We start from the raw sequence: 17,162 nt of genomic DNA on the forward strand, positions 1-17,162 counted from the left end.
GAAAGAGAGACAGAAAGTGAGGCAATAGAGTCTGAGAAGGTGAGGCCTAAGAGAGAGGAAGGTAATGGAGGAGGGGGTGACAGACAAGTGACCTTAAAGGAGCAAAGTGAGAGTTTGAGAGAAGAGAAGTGTGCAAGAGAAAGAAAGGAAGCATGTGTAAGGGAGAGGAATAACTCATGAGAAGTAGGGTGTGAGAGAAGAGGGTTTGTGCAGGAGAGGAAGGTGTCTGGGAGGATGACAGAAACAAAGGATGATGCAGGCAAGAGGGGGGTGTGACTGAAAGAGGCAAGAGTAGAGCCCTGAAGGAAAGAGTTCGAAAGAGAGAACAGAAGGTTAGAGGTAAGAGGAGGGAAATAACGGTGAGAGAGATGGGATTCAGAAGAGTGAGATAGACAGTCCAGGTCTTTATATTGGACCTCCTCCATCATCAATAAGAAAGCTCCCAGGTCCTACCCCAGGATCGAACTGTGAAGAGAGTCCCTCCAGGTTTCCAATTCCAGAGGGGGCAGAACTCTGACTTTTTAGGAAACACAATGGTTTCGAAGGTGATGCACGGAAACATGCAACGTTACAGGAGCTACACACTTCTGGGAAACTCCCATGAATTTACATATGGAGGCACTACCACAAGCACAACCCTACATTGTGTGCAAATGTGCATGGCGGCACGCCTCACCTCGAATGCAAAAGATTTTAATACATTTTTTCATCAGTCTACTGGGGAACCAGGTTTCCCTTTTAAGAACCACCCCACAAACTTTCAGTATGCTACCTTCCCAATCCCACCCTGAAAACCATTTTCAGGGTGGTAATGGATCAGAAGAACGTTTGTGAACATCTCCAAAATTGTAAGTTTGTGCACAAACTTTCAGAGCATTCAAGCACTGGAATATCCACTTCCTACCCTTTGAAGTAGCATTTCTCAATGATTTTATGGGTGTGAAAACAACATTTGTGATTTTTATAAGTGTTTTTGCACTCATAAGAAGGGTTCTTTTTTAGTGTAAGCTAAACTGGCTTGTGGAAAAAAGGTTTGGGAGTTGGGACCGCTATTTGTAGGTGGGTTTTGATTATAGGAGATTATATAACGACTTAACGAGTGATCACACCCTCTGGATGGACTGTGCAAGGGTCTTTTTTCACCTAGGTAGATCTTGGTTAGCTGCCTTCGCCTACTGCCAGTTCTTTTCTTCCAAGCTATTCTCCTTCTGGAACTTTGTTTAGATATCATGACTATTCAGTGCAACCAAGGATCTCTAATCCCTAGCACAGCTCCATGTAAGGTAGGATATGGATAACGTGTCAAGGTGTCTCTGAGCGCACTTTCCCCAGTGATTTCTGCCTTGCATACAATTCTTGCTGCTGCCAGGCAGACAGATTTAATCCGTATCCAGATGTCGGATTATGGTGGGGGGTGCACAGCTCCAGTTTGTGCCATTGTGCACCCTCTGAGCGTGCTCAAGAAAACTAGGGCAGCGTGTAAACAAGAGCGAGCGCTGCAAATAGCGGATATTTACAACAAGGGGTGGTGAGGGACAGAGTCTCTGAATTAAGCAGAAAACTCTCACCCAGTCAAGAGATCAGGGCTAGATCCAACACCGTTTTTTAGCTCACTGCACCATCCCAGTTTCAGAACCTGGCTGTATGCAAATTAGTCTGTTCCTGTCCCAGTGCATGATGGGAACAGGGCAAACCAAACTACAAAAGCCAATTCTTACACTGGAAAGGAAACAAGCTCCCGGGGACCGGTTTCTGGCATTACAGCCGTCTTCGGCCCGGTTTGCTTGAATCCTGATGGTGCAATGAGCAAGGGACTCATGTCTGAGTATACCCTTCCACGCTTAGGGTGGACAAAAATATTTACAACAAGGGGTGGTGAGGGACAGAGTCTCTGAATTAAGCAGAAAACTCAAATAGCGGATAGCACACATGTCCTCTGGGTCCCTTTCTAAGAGCATTATAGAGGAATGCACTAGGTGTGTGCATCTGTTTGCATCTGTGGGGCGATGCACTGATAACATGCCTCTCCAGGGTCCTCTGCCCATGAGCCTCAGTCTATAATACGGCCTAGTTCGCGAGCAAAGTCATCCCTCATTTTCATAGGGCAAGTACCCATGCAAATCAGGGAGGATGTATGACATTACAACACATGCTTTTACCACGCATGCCATTACAACGCAGTTTTTACAACGCATACCATTACAACGCATAGCGCTTTGGGGTGCTGGATAGTGAATAGTTTAATTTACTATTCCAACTCCAGTCCCCGTGGATAGTAGGAAAGGTGTTGGATAGTAAATTAAATCTATTCCCTATCCTAGAGCGCCCCCCAGCGCAATGCGTTGCAATGGTTTGCTTTGTAATGGTTGCGTCATAATGGTAGTGCGTTGTAAAAGTTTCATTGTAAAGGTTGTTCACCAATCAGGGAACACCTACTCTTAAGAGATGCGTAATACAGAGGAGCCAAACATACATGTGGACCCATAACGTAATACAAAGGTCCTTTAGAGTGCAAAATGGCCACAAGCAGCTAGTGTGGTTGTAGGGGTATTTCTAAAATCTGGCCGCAGATATTCTTTCCACTAGAACTGGCTACAATGGTTGTACCCTGGAAAGCATCGGTTGAGCCTCAGATTCTTCCAATGACTCTTGTTTGCTTTTTGTTGATATCAAGGCTTGTCCCTCAGAAGCCTTCCGCGAGTCGTTTTTTGCTGCTGGGTAGTTTTCCCGCATTGGTATGTTTGTTAAATGAACAACCACCTGTTCATCATCTCCAGTGGCTTTTTTGGAGCAGGGTGTGAACTCACACCTGCTTTTAAACAATTAGGCTGCATTGTGGTAAGGTGTTCTTAAGAGGTTCAGGAATTTTAAAGCTATAGTTTCCTTTTTTAGGAGTATTTTCCAAATCTGGAATTTTGTTTGCAGTTTTATATAGCACAAACTGAGGCCCGGGACCCTGAAGTGCTTTCCATGACATGCACCAGTTACAGTACACAAGGTCAGAATCCTGTTATTTTTTGATAAGGCACAGGGAGATTATGTGATTTGCCCAGAATCCCAGAATGTTCAGCCGACACCAGGATTTAACCCTGCTTCCCTAGCTACAAAGATGGCATCTCTGGCTGTAATGCCACATCCTCTCCTACTATATACGAGGGAAGGTTTAACTTATACATTGCTGTAGAGTGTTATGGGATGAAGGTTATCAGTGTGAGGACTTACCCATACTGGAAAAACTAATGTAGAATTGTAATGTTTACATACATGTCTTGTCAAGGTTTTTACTCTACAATGTCACTGATAAATTACCATTTTGTTGATCATGGACAGTGTTAGCGGACACAGCCACCGACTGATTATGGAAACAAAACTTTAGAAAACAATTTAAATCAGGAGGTGGGTCCCAGTCCATTGAGGAAGTGATTAGGAATCAGTAGTCTATGGGAATGCAAGATAATATCAGGATGACCCGAAGGATTTGTTTCCCCAATTATCTCTTGGAGTCAACCAGACAGCCTACAGAGTTGGGACACAAACCCTTAAGGATGGACAATCAGACAGACAGTCAGACAAAACCTTTGAGTGGGTGTTTGGAGACTCACCACAGCCGCTGCCGTCTCCAGCCCCATGGATCCCCAACTCAAGATGAGAACGAAGAAGGACATCACCGTCATTCTAGAAAAAGAAGAACAGAGGTCGAAGATGTATGCGTCAGCAAGTTGTAATAACTATCCAACAGTAGACACCGCTATATTACCTGGAGACCAACAGTACAGAGCTCTGCCTCTCATTCGGATGACTTCAAAGTAGTGAATCCTCTGCTGCTTAAAGAAAGTCCCATTATGCATTAATGAATGTTCTAGAGGGAATTATCATCAGATAATTGCCTGCCTCCCAAGTTATGTGCTCTGAAGCAGAGGCAAAGGCGTATAAAGTGTGAATGGCAATTATCTAAATGAAAATGCACTCCAGAGCGTTCATTAAAGCTCTTAGAACATGCACAGTGGGAACAACATTCATTCAGAGAAGGCTCTAGGGATCATTTTAGCTTTTCCCTAATATACTTGCAAAGCAATATAGGTCGATTAAAATGGTTGAGTGATATCATCATGAGTACTTTGAGAAGAGCTAAGAAGTCAAAAACACTTTGCGAGTCACATTCTGATTTGTTGGTGAAATATAATTACATAACATTTTCAAAGTTCTCAAAATTGGATCTTTATTATGTGTTAGAGCCCTCACTGTGAGCATTCGGATTGCTCAGCCCATGGACTGCTAATATTGGAATGACAGAGATGCAGGGAATGATTGAGGGGTATTGGCAGAGTTGTTTGTGGATCCCTGTTCTGAAATAGTAAATGTGACTACAATTCAGCAATGAGCCACATTGGTATAGGCGTTTTGGTGTCTCAGTATAGAAAAAGCAGATCTTTAGCAGGCTAGGACTGAGGTGCGTGGTAAGAGACATACAGTGGTCTCAGTACTGGAATTTTGGGGAGTGCTGTGGGTGAGCCTTGATGTGAACTGGCAAAGCACTGTGTGCTCCTCAGTACAGGAACAGTAAAAGGGTCTGTGGGTGAGGACTGAAGTGCGCTGGGCTAGACGAGACGTGCTAGGCTGCTCGCACTGGGGTGTCTGAGGAGCTCTGCTGAATAGCTGGGTGTGCGGGAGGTCAGATGGGAGGTACGCGGAAGGTACATTCATGAAGCAGGTTAGCTGTCCACTGCAAGGACTGGGACACTGCAGAGGCGTACATATCCATCTAACATTTTGTGAATGAGCAGAGATTCCAACTGGCTTTGTGTGAGTGGCGTAACATAGGATCCTGCAACCAATGAGGCGGAGGGGGTCCCAACCAGGGCCGGACTACCTTAGCGGGCACTGGGTGTTTCCCCGGTGGGCCGCTAGGGTGGGGCCCGATTTTGGGCGGTTTTGTAACAAAATCGTCTGAAACCGGCCCCGGCAAACAGCTTGCTGCTCCAAAGTGGGCTGGCCGAGCTCTTTGCCAGGGCCAGTTTTGATTCCCAGTCTGGCCCTGGTCCAATCCTTAAAGGTTCCCCAGCCATTCAGGGAGCATCCATTCCACCCAAGGCCAATGAATATCTTTGAGATATGGGATGCTCAGGGGTCCTCTTCCCATCCAGAAGGGGGGCCCTATCATTTTAAGCTATGCCACTACTTTGTGCATCTTGGGGCACATTTGCAAAGAAGCCTCGCAACACTTGGAGAGAGCAGAACTGCACCATATCTTACTAGAAATGTAGCAGTTCTGCTCTCTCCGCGCGCTGGGACACTTGCAGCAGCCTAGCGCCAACAAAGACACCCTTGAGCCATAGTACAAGGGTGCTATGTAAACCTTGGCCCTGAGATATATAGGGGTGGTGCGAAAACGTCTCTTACAGCTTTTGTTTTAAATAACTCTGCATCTAATGGTGAAACTGTGTGAAATGATGCTGCACAGTAGGATTGCAGATCTGAGTTTATTGATACTTACGCACTCCAAGAAATGGAAATACAACAACCTGGTGTTACATTTTTTCCCCAAGACTCACCACGCTGTGTATATACATGTAAACACGGCGAGAGAGGAGGCTTCCGATGCCCGCACCAGCAGCATGGTGACGGCCGGGCAGCTTCGAGAGCGTGCCGCCCCATTTCTTGTTTTCAGAAAGGCCGCAGTGCGCGTAATGAACACCAGGCGGCGTACTTACACAATAACCAGCCACTTGATCTGCTTGGCGAGTCCCAGCAAAGTGAAGAGGCAGATAATGAGATCGAGGAGGAGCAGTAGTATGTAGGCCAGCCACCTGCAGGGACAGAGGGAGAGAGTCAGTCAGTGAATTCAAGCGGGAAACTTTGGGGGAGGGCACCCCCTTACACACTGACACTGCACAGCGGCACAAGGAGACAATAAGAGGCTTGTTTAGTGCAGAGTGGGGAAAGCGATCTCTAAACCAGCATATAACATGTAAAAGACCTCCGAAAGTGCAAGATTTTCTTACGAGCCCACCATGCCGAATACCCAGCTGCAGCGTCACCCCACTGCTCCCAGAGCAGTAGAAAAAGGAAAAATAAAATGATAATAACACAACATAATTATAATTTAATTTTTAGTACGGGCTATGGGGCCAGGTTAGGGCAGGGAAGGCCTGGGGTCACAGGGAGGAGGAAATATGTATGCACCCTAAGTGCGCATGACAGTTTGGCCGGCCGCCTACGGTTTGACAGTCGTACGCACTTAGCCTTTAGCCAATTTGCTGTATTGCACAGCCAGGTGAAGACCTGTCCTAAGGCTTCTAATGCTCAGATCAATCATGACACTGCTGTCATGCTGGTGATAGCAGAGTCGTGATTGGGTAAGAGGAGCCTGTGTGCTGCCAGGAGTAAGGAAGAGAAGAACACAGAAGAGAAGCTGCAACCGTAATCAGGTATGTGATCTTTTTGATTTTTTTTAGCCTCTTCCCGCCACCTCTGCTCTGTAGCAGCCGCCACTGCACAAATGGAATGTGAGTAAAAGACCCTCCCTTCCCCACCGCAACACTAATGGTAATTTTAATTAAACCTTGTCCAGACTTCTGGGAATTAATTTTAGTCTTCCCTTATTTCTAAGTCAGGTACTGATTCTCTTCCGATCAACAGTGATAAATAAACTGTGATCTCATGTGCTATATTGCAAATATATGTATAAATGTTTAGATTTCAGCTATCCGGTATATAATCAACATATATCTGAATTGTTTGTGATATTGTGTTACCACCACCAAACTGTCTTTCCCATCACTTACCATCTCACACTCCCTCCCCTTTCTTTGGGCATCACTCATGTGAATTTAATACGATTTTAGGCTGTTTTCCCATGAATTTCTATCTATATGAAAAGCTAAACTCCCAATGTGATTACATAACATTGGTCCAAAATTACTGTTCTTTTACCTTCATTTTGAAACTACTGCTAGTGGATAGCAGCTACATTTGTGATGGAGTGTACCATCCCCCAAACTCTAAATAATACCATATGTTTTCTCCAGTTATTCTGCAAATAACAGGGCGGGCTTAGAAGAAAATATGACAGCAAGTGCTGCTGCTAATAATATCACTGGCTGAGCCCTTTCTGAGATAGGTACTAGAAAGTTAATAATTGGGGCAAGACATGTGATGTGTGACCATATCACTGGTAGGGTAAACATCACACCACAATATTCTTATTTTTATAGATGAGTTGCTGCACATGAGATTGCTACTACAGAGATCACTGAGATAAGGTGCTCCATGTTAGATTGATACTGAAAAAGATCTCCCAGACGACCCACTGACGTGCTCCATGTGCTCAATATTGCAGAAGATCTCTGAGAAGAGCTGCTGCACATGAGATTGATACTGCTAAATATTTATCAGAGGAGTTTCTGCACACAAGATTGATACAACAGAAATTCGCTGATAGGAGCTGCTGCTCGTGAGATTGATACTGCAGTAGACCTCTGAGAAGAGCTGCTGCACAGGAGATTGATACTACAGAAGACCTCTATTAGGACCTTCCATACATGAGGTAGCTTCTGCAGAAGATTGCTCAGAGATGCTGTTCCACATGAGATTGAAAATGCAGAAGATCCCTGGTAGGAGCTGCTGAACAAGGCAACGTTACTGGAGAAGATCTCTGTGAGGAGCTCCTCTAGATGAGGTTGATATTGCAGAATATCTCTGAAAGGAGGTGCTGCACATGATATCGATAATGCAGAAGATTGCCGAGAAGCACTGCTGCATAAGATATCGTTACTGCGGGTGATCTCTGAGAGGAGTTTCTGCACATGAGACTGATACTACAGAAGATCACTGAGACGAGGTGCTCCACGTTATATTGATTCTACAGAAGATATCTCAGAGGGGAAAAAGAGGCGCTCCATGTTAGAGTGATATCTAACATGGAGAAAATCACTGATAGGAGCTGCAGCAACATGAGTTTGATGCCTCTCATGTGAAGAGCTGCAGTTCATGAGACTGATACTACAGAATATCTCGCAGACGAACGGCACTACATTAGATTGATGCTACAGAATATCTGGCAGAGTCGCTCCGGTAGATGAGATTGATCCCACAGAAGGTCGCTGAAAGGAGCTGCTGCACAGGACATTGTTGCTGCAGAACATCTCTCAGAGGAGGCGCTGCACAAGAGATTATTACTGCAGAAGATCTCTGCTGGAAATGGCTCTTTCTAGTGTACTTTCCCTCAACTTTTTGCTCTGTGCCTACCCGATAGAAGGCCGTAAACTAAGGGCTAATGGGAAACTGCAAACCTCTGACTTTGAGGGGACTTTTTGGGATGGTTACGTTGGGGTTAAATTGGCACCTGCATTCCAAGGGATCTGCAGACTTGTGGTGGACTGGAGCTTGTTGTGCTCTAGGAAGGGGATTTTCACTTGGTAGATTTTGACTGGTAATTGTTGGCCATTAGCTAAGTGCCAACTGTTGTGGCCTTGGTCCTAAAGTGCTCTCCAAGAGCCAGTGAGGTGGCCTCCTGTCAATGAGATCCTAGGGACACAAAGGATCTCACTTTCTCCATGAGATCATAAGGACTGCATGAGGTGCGGCAGAGACAGGTGGAAGGGATTTGTGGTTGGAACAAGGACCGTGTTGACTTACACCATCATCTCGCTGTGCTAGAGGAGTGTGTGCATAAAGATCAACAGACACCTGAGGTGCCTGGATGTGAGGAGTTTGAGGAGTGCAGTAGAAGCTTGCAGAATCCGAGGGACCCATGCTAACTTGCACTCCACAGAGTGTGGTGCCCGAGGTGTATTGGGGAGCCTGAGTTTAGAGCCGAGACTGTCTTTGGCCTACAGATCGGGAGAATGACAGTGCCTGACATTGCGGGCTCTGTTCCAGGTCATTGGCTCCCTCTCCTTGGGCTCATACCACAACTTGCTCTGTTGTGGAGAGTACCATGGCTAGGCCCAAAAGGTTTGGTGTGCCTTGTAAGCACCTGCTGACTGCCGAGGGCTAGAGAAGGTCACACCTCCGCTTGAGGGGAAACATTTCTCCAGACTTGGAAGTGTACTAGATTCCTGGGTCACAACCTTTTGTCTATGGGGGGATCGAAATCCCGCACTCATGCAGGTGCCTCTTGTCACCTGGAGGTGTAAGCCGGATGAACAAAACAAAGTAACTGTTTCTTTCTGTTTTAGGTGGTTTCAAGTGTCTAGCCAGTGGGGCAGCAGCAGGTGCAAGAGTATCGAAATGGCGTACGGAATACTCCCCACTCAACAAAACCAGGTACAGGGTCGCAATAAAATTATACAAGAAAGAAATCAAAGCTTCCCAAGCAATATTCTATGAAGAAAAAATCAAAGCCGCTGCCTCTGCCCCTAAGGAAATCCACTGTATCGCTAAAACCTTGCTTAAACTTCCTGAAAAACCCCCTAAAACAACGGACGCCACAACATGCAACAAACTGGCAGAATTTTTCCTTCACAAAATACAAAGCATCTATACCTCCTTCCCCTCTTCCAGTGTGTCCTGGCTCTGATGCATCCCACAAGCCCCGAATCAGGACCTGCAGCCTACGTAGACTCCTTCCCCACTTGACCCTAGCAAGATAATCTCCCTCATGCACAAGGTCAAATCCAGCTCCCCTCTAGACCCAGCCCCCCCACGAGCCTTGATGCCGGCTATTTATAACATTCACCCAACTGTCTTGGATTTACTTAACACCTCCATTTCATCATGCATAGTGCCCATCCTATGGAAGCACGCCATGGTTAGGGCAATCTTAAAGAAACCCACTCTTGACCAAGACAACCCCAGCAACTCTAGGCCAATCTCCCTGTTACCTTGGCTTAGCAAGATCGTGGAGAAGCATATTAACGCAACATTGGTTGAATTTCTGAAGGCCAACCATCTGCTCGATCTCTCCAAAACAGGGTTCCGTCCGAGCACGGAAACGAGTCTGCCCCCCTCGCAGTAACGGAGGAGGCCAGACGAATTCTTGAAAAGGGGGGAAACGCTGCGATTATTCTCTTAGACTTAAGTGCCGCGTTCAACACTGTAAATCACGAGATACTCCTCCACCGACTTAACAACTTAGGTGTTTCAGGGAAAGCCATCACCTGTCTTAGGTCCTTTCTAGCAGATCATTATTTCCAAGACTTTGAGGCCAATTCCTCCTCCTCCAGTCTCACGCTGAGATGTGGTGTTCCTCAGGGCTCCTCCCTGAGCCCTACCTTATTCAACATTTACATGAGCCCCCTAGCCGAGATCGTCCGCCCTTTTGGCATAAAAATTATCACCTATGCTGATGACACTCAGCTAGTGGTGGCTCTAAACCAGCTAAACGCTACCTCACCTAATCTGAGTGGCTGCCTCAAGGAGGTGGCTAATTGGATGACCCATTCCTGCCTCAAACAAAATGGCGAAAAAACAGAGCTGATGTTCCTGGGGCACTCCCCTCCACACATTTCCAACCTACTGTGGCCCACCTGCCTTGGTCCCCCCCGCCCCCAAAAAGTAAAATAAAAAGTCTGGGCCTTTGGCTGGACCAATCACTCAACTTTAACCACCAAGCAGTGAAGCTTTCCGCCTCCTGTTATGGCCTACTCAGACTATTACGCAAAATCCTTCCCCTGCTCCAACTCCAAGCGAGACAAATCTTGGTCCAGGGCCTCCTCTTGTCCTGCTTGGACTACGGGAATGCTCTATATCTGGGGGCCCCTCAATCAACTGTTCACAAACTTCAGATTATCCAAAATTGTGCCGCCCGTACCCTTCTGCAAATTCCACGGCGACTCTCCCCCAAACCTGGACTGAAAAACCTCCAGTGGCTCCCAGTCAGGGAACAAATTCAGTTCAAGGCCCTATGTATTGCACATTGAACACTCTGGAATACTGGCCCGGATATATGTCAGTCACTGATCTCCCCCTATCAGCCTCCCAGACAGCTCTGATCAACTTCAGCCCACCTCGCCCTCATCCCCAAAATCAAAAGTGTGAGATGCGGCGGCCGCTCTTTTTCCTATAACACATCCAAGCTGTAGAACTCTCTTCCTATCCTGCTGCGAACAGAACCCAACCAATTGTCTTTCCGCAAACTTCTAAAGACATTCCTCTTTCACTAATTCCCCTCACTCGGCCTTCCCTTCCACGCGTACACGTCCTGTCTTTAGCGCTGGGACGCCTCAGGGTAGCTATCGCGCTTTACAAATGTTATTTTCATTTCATTTCATCGTTGGCTGGTGTAGTTGAATCACTGAGGGACTGGGTTATGAAGCATAGTCAAAAACCTGTGACTGTTTGACCTTTCTACTAATGGGAAAGTCTGACAAAGACAAAGACAAGTGTTTTATGCATATGGTGTGGCATCTTTTTGCAGTGTACCCAGTGTGTCGCGAGAGTGGGGATTGTGATAACACTTTACACTCGAGCGCTGAGGATAAGCCTGACTGCTAAGTTACAAACTACCAGAGGGTGAACACAGGTTATCAGACAAGTGTATCATACTCATCATATTTGGAACAGTGGATTTTGACTGGCTTCGAAGCGTCTCAGCCAGCCCGAAACCACTGGGTCCAACAATCTCTCAGATTAGTTGCCACACACCAGACGATTACAGCAGACAATGTCTTAGAGTAGCTTCTCTACACAAGCTTGTTAATGAGGTTGTCTCTGAGAATATATTGTTACTGTAAAAAGTCCTTAAGTGGAGCTGCTCCACAAGATAATGTTACTGCTGAAGATCTCCTGGAGGCGATTATTACCCAGCCGCCGCAACTTTCTCCAAGAGAGAAGTAATGGGAAGATAAGCAGCTTTTTATTTTTTATACAGAAGGCACCGTGAATAAATCCTTTTGAATGGCTGGCATCCAAGCTTTGAGCTTCCCAATTTTGCCTTGTCTGGATGCATTGTTTCTAGCACAGCACCAAAGTAGAAATGTGCCAGGCTGCATATGAGTCATGGTGACATCACTGTTGGACTCAAAAGAAGCCCACAGTGCAGCTGGCAGGGTTCCGTGGCACTAGGAGTGAAGCAGATTCCAATCTGTGGCTATAAGACTCACTAACAGATGCTGTTATCAAAGCCTTTTATAAACAGCATTCCTTTTGGAACAGTTCCGGGGCATCTTTGCAGTATCCTCGATCTCTCGTAATCTTTCTATTGGTATGTTCATCTGATGATGAGATCTTTCTACAATTTATATGCCCACCCATCAGAGTCTTTTTTTATGGGGATACTTGCCTGGTAATACCTCAATATGTGATTTTTTTCATTATGGTGCATCATGACTTTTCCCCTCAATTTGAAGTTGGTGGAAATTATGCTAGTCGGTTACAATGTCAGCCTTTGAGACAGCTTTCAATCAATCAATCAATCAATCAATCAATCAATCAATCAATCAATCAATTAATCATTTGTAGAGCGCACTTCATACCCGCAAGGGTCTCAAGGCGCTGGGAGAGGGGTGGGGGGGGTGCTACTGGTCATACAGCCAGGTCTTGAGTAGCCTCCTGAAGGTCAACTGGCCTTGGGTCTTTTGTAGGCTCAGTGTCCTTGACGTGGACCTTCTTCATAACACACCTGGTCTTGATCAAAGCTGGGTCGGAATTATCACCGGCTTAGCGACCTTCATCTACACCTTTCCTTTCCTAAAGCCCTGAGGAGTTGCGGAAGTTACATTCCAATTGCGACGAAACACGTGTCGGCTGGCGTGCAAGAACTATTAAACGAAGAGTTCATCAATCTAAAGGAACTGTGTTTTTCTTGCCAGCTGTGTTGCGAATATGTTTTGAATTAACAGGATACAATCCCTTGTTTGATTCTCATTGCATTGTGTGTATAGGCATGTCCTTTATGTAGTTGCTGCGGATCCCTGACTGGGAAGGGTCCAGGATTCTGTTTTCTTCGATGTATCTGGTTAGCTGTTTGTTGAAGATCTTCTCAATGACCTTGGCCTGGAATGGAAGCAGAGAGATGGACCGGAAGTTATTGAGGTCTCTTGGGTCCACCTTGGGTTTTTTGAGTAGGGCATTGATCTCGGCGTGTTTCCAGCTCTCTGGGAAGGTCATGGTCTCGAGGGAGAGATTGATGACGTTGCGCAGATGGGGTGCGATGGAGCTGCTGGCTTTGTTGAAGATGTGGTGCAGGAATGGTTCTGACAGGGAGCCAGAGTGGATAGTGCTCAAGGTCTTGATGGTGTCATCGATGCTCACGTTGGCCCAGGCTAGCAAGGGGTCGTGGTTGATGGTGTGCGGAGAGTCTGTTGTGTTGATGTCTGTTGGGGCTGTCTGGGTGTTGAAGCTATCATGGATGTATGCTATCTTGCGGTGGAAAAAAGTGGCAAGGGAGTCACACAGGGCTTGCGACGGCGGGATGTTGTTGGTGGTGGAGCTGGGGTTGGAGAGTTCTTTCACGATATTGAAGAGCTCCTTGCTATTGTGTGCGTTGTTGTTGAGGCAGTCTTTGAAGGAGGTCCTCTTGGCAGTCCTGATGAGGTGATGGTGGTTGTGGATGGCGACCTTGTGGGCTGCGTGGCTGTCCAACAATCTCTCAGATTATTTGCCACACAGCAGACGATTACTGCAGACAATGTCTTAGAGTAGCTTCTCTACACAAGAATGTTAATGAGGTTGTCTCTGAGAGGAGCAGCTCCAGAATATATTGTTACTGTAAAAAGTTTTTAAGTGGAGCTGCTCCACAAGATAATGTTACTGCTGAAAATCTCCTGGAGGAGATTATTACCCAGCCGCCGCAACTTTCTCCAAGAGAGAAGTAATGAGAAGATAAGCAGCTTTTTATTTTTTATACAGAAGGCACCGTGAATAAATCCTTTTGAATGGCTGGCATCCAAGCTTTGAGCTTCCCACTTTTGCCTTGTCTGGATGCATTTTTCTAGCACAGCACCAAAGTAGAAATGTGCCAGGCTGCATGTGAGTCAGGGTGACATCACTGTTGGACTCAAAAGAAGCCCACAGTGCAGCTGGCCGGGTTCCGTAGTACTAGGAGTGAAGCAGATTCCAATCTGTGGCGATAAGACTCACTAACAGATGCTGTTATCACTGTGCCGTTTCTTCTTTAGTTTCCGGAAGGTTCCCTTGGAGGCTAGGAGTTCTGGGGTGAACGAGCAGGCCGTCTTGCTGGTGTCTCTGTAGGAGGGTTTCTTCAGCGGGGCGAGGGTGTTGGCGCAGTCATCGATCCAGCATCTAAGGCTGTGGGCAGCGTCGTCGGTGTTAGAGGTTTGGGTGGGTGGGCTGAGAGTGAGGTTTGCATGTAGTTGGTCTTCAGTGATTTTGCTCCAGTAGCGGCTGGGGATCTGTTGGGTGCAGTGGTGTGTGGTGGGTTTCTAGTAGGTGAAGTAGATGCCCGCGGTGGTCGGTCAACAGGAGTTCGGTGGTGTGGCTGAAGGGGACATGGAAGCTTGAGGAGAAGACGGGGTCGAGCGTTTGGCCGGCAGAGTGGGTAGGCGTTGTGACGAGTTGCCTCAGTCCGAGGTTGGGGAGGTTATCGATCAGGGTGGTGGAGTTGCTGTCGTTGTTGTTCTCAAGGTGAAAGTTCAGATCTCCGAGGAGGAAGTAGTCAGTGAAGGTCAGGGCGTGCGTGCTGATGAAGTCGGCGATGGAGTCGCTGAACTGGGGTCAGGGTCCGGGGGGTCTGTAGGCAAGGGTGCCTCTGAGGGTGGAGTTGGGGTCTGTGTGGATCTGGAAATACATGTGTTTGGCGGTGCTGAGAGTGTCGTCAGTGCTGGTCGAGACCCTGATGTTGTTCTTGTGGATGATACCGATTCCTCCTCCGACTTCGTGGGTGCGGTCTCTGCAGGTGATCTGGTAGCCGTCTGGGATGGCAATGGCGATGTCGGGTGCTGAGGAGTTGTTTATCCAGGTCTCTGTCAGGAAGGCAACGTCCGGGGATGAAGTGTCGAGCAGGTCCCAGAGCTCAACGGCATGTTTGCGTGCGGAGCGGGTGTTCAGTAGGATGCATCGGAGGTGATTGTGGCCTTTCTTGGCGGGTGGTACGGCGGTTCTGAGGCTGGTGTAACTTCAATTCCAGCAGGTGAAGGGACCCTGTGTGCATTTCGGGGCGGCTTTGAAGCAGGTGTTGGTCCGTCTGGAGTTGACAGCGTGGAGTGTGCTGGCATCGTAGCATCGGGGGGCGTCGTGTCGGGTGCTGGGACCAGGGGTTCTGACGCTGGGTGTGGTCTAGGTGCGGACGGGCGCAGACAGGCTTGTCTTAGGCAGGCCTTTGGCGCAGACGCCCAGCGGCCGCCATATTTGGGGAGGTGGGAGGGAGGAGCAGCTGGGAGGCGGGAGGCAGGGCAGGGGCAGCGAATGGGCCGGCCGCAGGGGACGCAGCAGCTGGAGCGGGAGCGGTGAGGGGCGACGAGGGGATCAGAAGGCAAAAGGGCATCAAATACGGCAGCAAAAAGGGAACAGAAGGCAAAAACTGGCACAGAAGTACGGGGGCAACAGGGGAACAGAAGGCAAAAATGAGCACAGAATAACGGGGGCAACGAAGGGAACAGAAGGCAAAAACGGGCACAGAATAACAGGGGTAATGAAGGGAACAGAAGGAAAAGAGGGCACAGACCAGATACAGGGACCAGGGAAGAACAGACAACAGCAGTCACAGACACTAGAATAACAATAAAGGCAATACAGTACGATACAGGAGAAGATACAAACCTAAGTCCTACCACTGGCCACCAGGGATGAGGCACAGGTGAGAGCCTGCGGGTGGGGGAGGGCCTCAAACTTCCTCAGCAGCGGCAGCTGGGACAGGGACACACATGCAGTGCTGTGTGGAGGGGGAGTGACCTACCTAGCAGGGTCTAGGGTCGCTCTCGCTTTAGTTCTCTCGCAAGACTACTGTTTTTCCCAAAAAGTCAAACACAATATACATACATAGAGGGACTGCTAGTCAGCAGTCTGCATCCATTGAACTGCTAAATTGTCATTCAAATTCTGCTTCCGCCCACTGCAACGTACAGTATGGGACAACAAATCAGTCTACTTTCCCCATTGGCTCCCTTTACTTTGAATGACTGCACAATGCTTGTGCACATTGTTCACATCCACTTAAAAATAGTTCATTTATCTACAGGGACAAAGCTGATTCAAAGAGTGGTTTAATTTTGTTAAAATTACCTGTATATAATCAGTATTTATTTTGCCAGTCATTCAGATGCCCAGTTAGGTAGTGATTTATTTCCGCTATCTATTTTAAGTTGCTATTATAAAGAGTTCAAATGACATCGCAACACTGAAGTCTCCGGCAATTTCAGCACATAGTGGAAACATGGAGATTTTATTCTTGTCGCAAAAAATGCTGACCTGTGGCACAACTGAAAAGCGTCTTATATTAAAAAAAACACTAGTAAACAGCTACATCAGTAAATGCTTTCTAATTTAAAACGTTTAGCATATGATGGCAACATTTAGGTGGCAACATATTTTCTTTTAGCTTATATTTTTGTGGCATATGCTTGCTAAAAGAATGTAAAAATAATTGACCATTTCTGTTTTATGTTTACTGAATTTTTGTTCCACTTATCGTTTTGTTTTCTGGGAAAAAATCAATGAATATATATATATTTTAAAACAATTCAACATTAGCGCCTAGAGTCCCTCACGGGTGAGTAGTCATGCTATATAAGATTATTGATTGATTGATTGATTGATTGAACCATTGCACCCGCATGCAAAAGTCAGACCTATTTGTGTTGCCAATGCATGTTTTTCTGTAGTATTAACAAAACACCTCTAGTATTACCGGCATTTAAACAGTAATACCACACAGGGTGCCATATTACCATTTCACCTCTTAGTAATTGCAAAGATGCCTCGGGTAGCATTTAAGAGAAAGGGCGTCTCTGTATGCGATAAAAACACAAGTTTCATTTGATTTTGTGATCTAGCTTCCAAATATGGCCGACATGGCTGCTCGTAGTTATATTGCCGGCTGGGCCATATTTACAGTCTCTGATCATGTTCTGACCCTTTGTCTGAACAATAATGATAATGAACCACCACTTTTGAGATCTTTCTCAATTCCAGCATATAAGCCCACTTACGATACTCGCCCAGATTGACGTATCCCCCCAAAAACAATGGTCAACAACCTTCCCAGTGTGGCTGTGCCAACAGAAGTAATTCTTGTGAAAAGAACAGGCTACTAATAGGATCTT

The 17,162-nt window shown here is 46.7% G+C and overlaps 1 protein-coding gene across 3 annotated transcripts in view; it reads right to left on the minus strand.

Annotated features, from left to right (window-relative positions):
• TTYH1 (tweety family member 1) overlaps positions 1-17,162 on the minus strand; it is a 274,965-nt gene that overhangs the window by 46,476 nt on the left and 211,327 nt on the right. For all 3 annotated transcript variants that reach the window (XM_086930265.1, XM_086930264.1, XM_086930263.1), the window contains exons 5-6: positions 5,712-5,807; positions 3,603-3,675 (exon numbers count right to left, since the gene is read on the minus strand). In XM_086930265.1, the coding sequence (XP_086786391.1) occupies positions 3,603-3,675; positions 5,712-5,807 (169 nt within the window). The remainder of the gene's footprint in view (positions 1-3,602; positions 3,676-5,711; positions 5,808-17,162) is intronic.

This window comes from Lissotriton vulgaris, chromosome 7, assembly GCF_964263255.1.
Source record: "Lissotriton vulgaris chromosome 7, aLisVul1.2, whole genome shotgun sequence".
NCBI lineage: Eukaryota > Metazoa > Chordata > Amphibia > Caudata > Salamandridae > Lissotriton > Lissotriton vulgaris.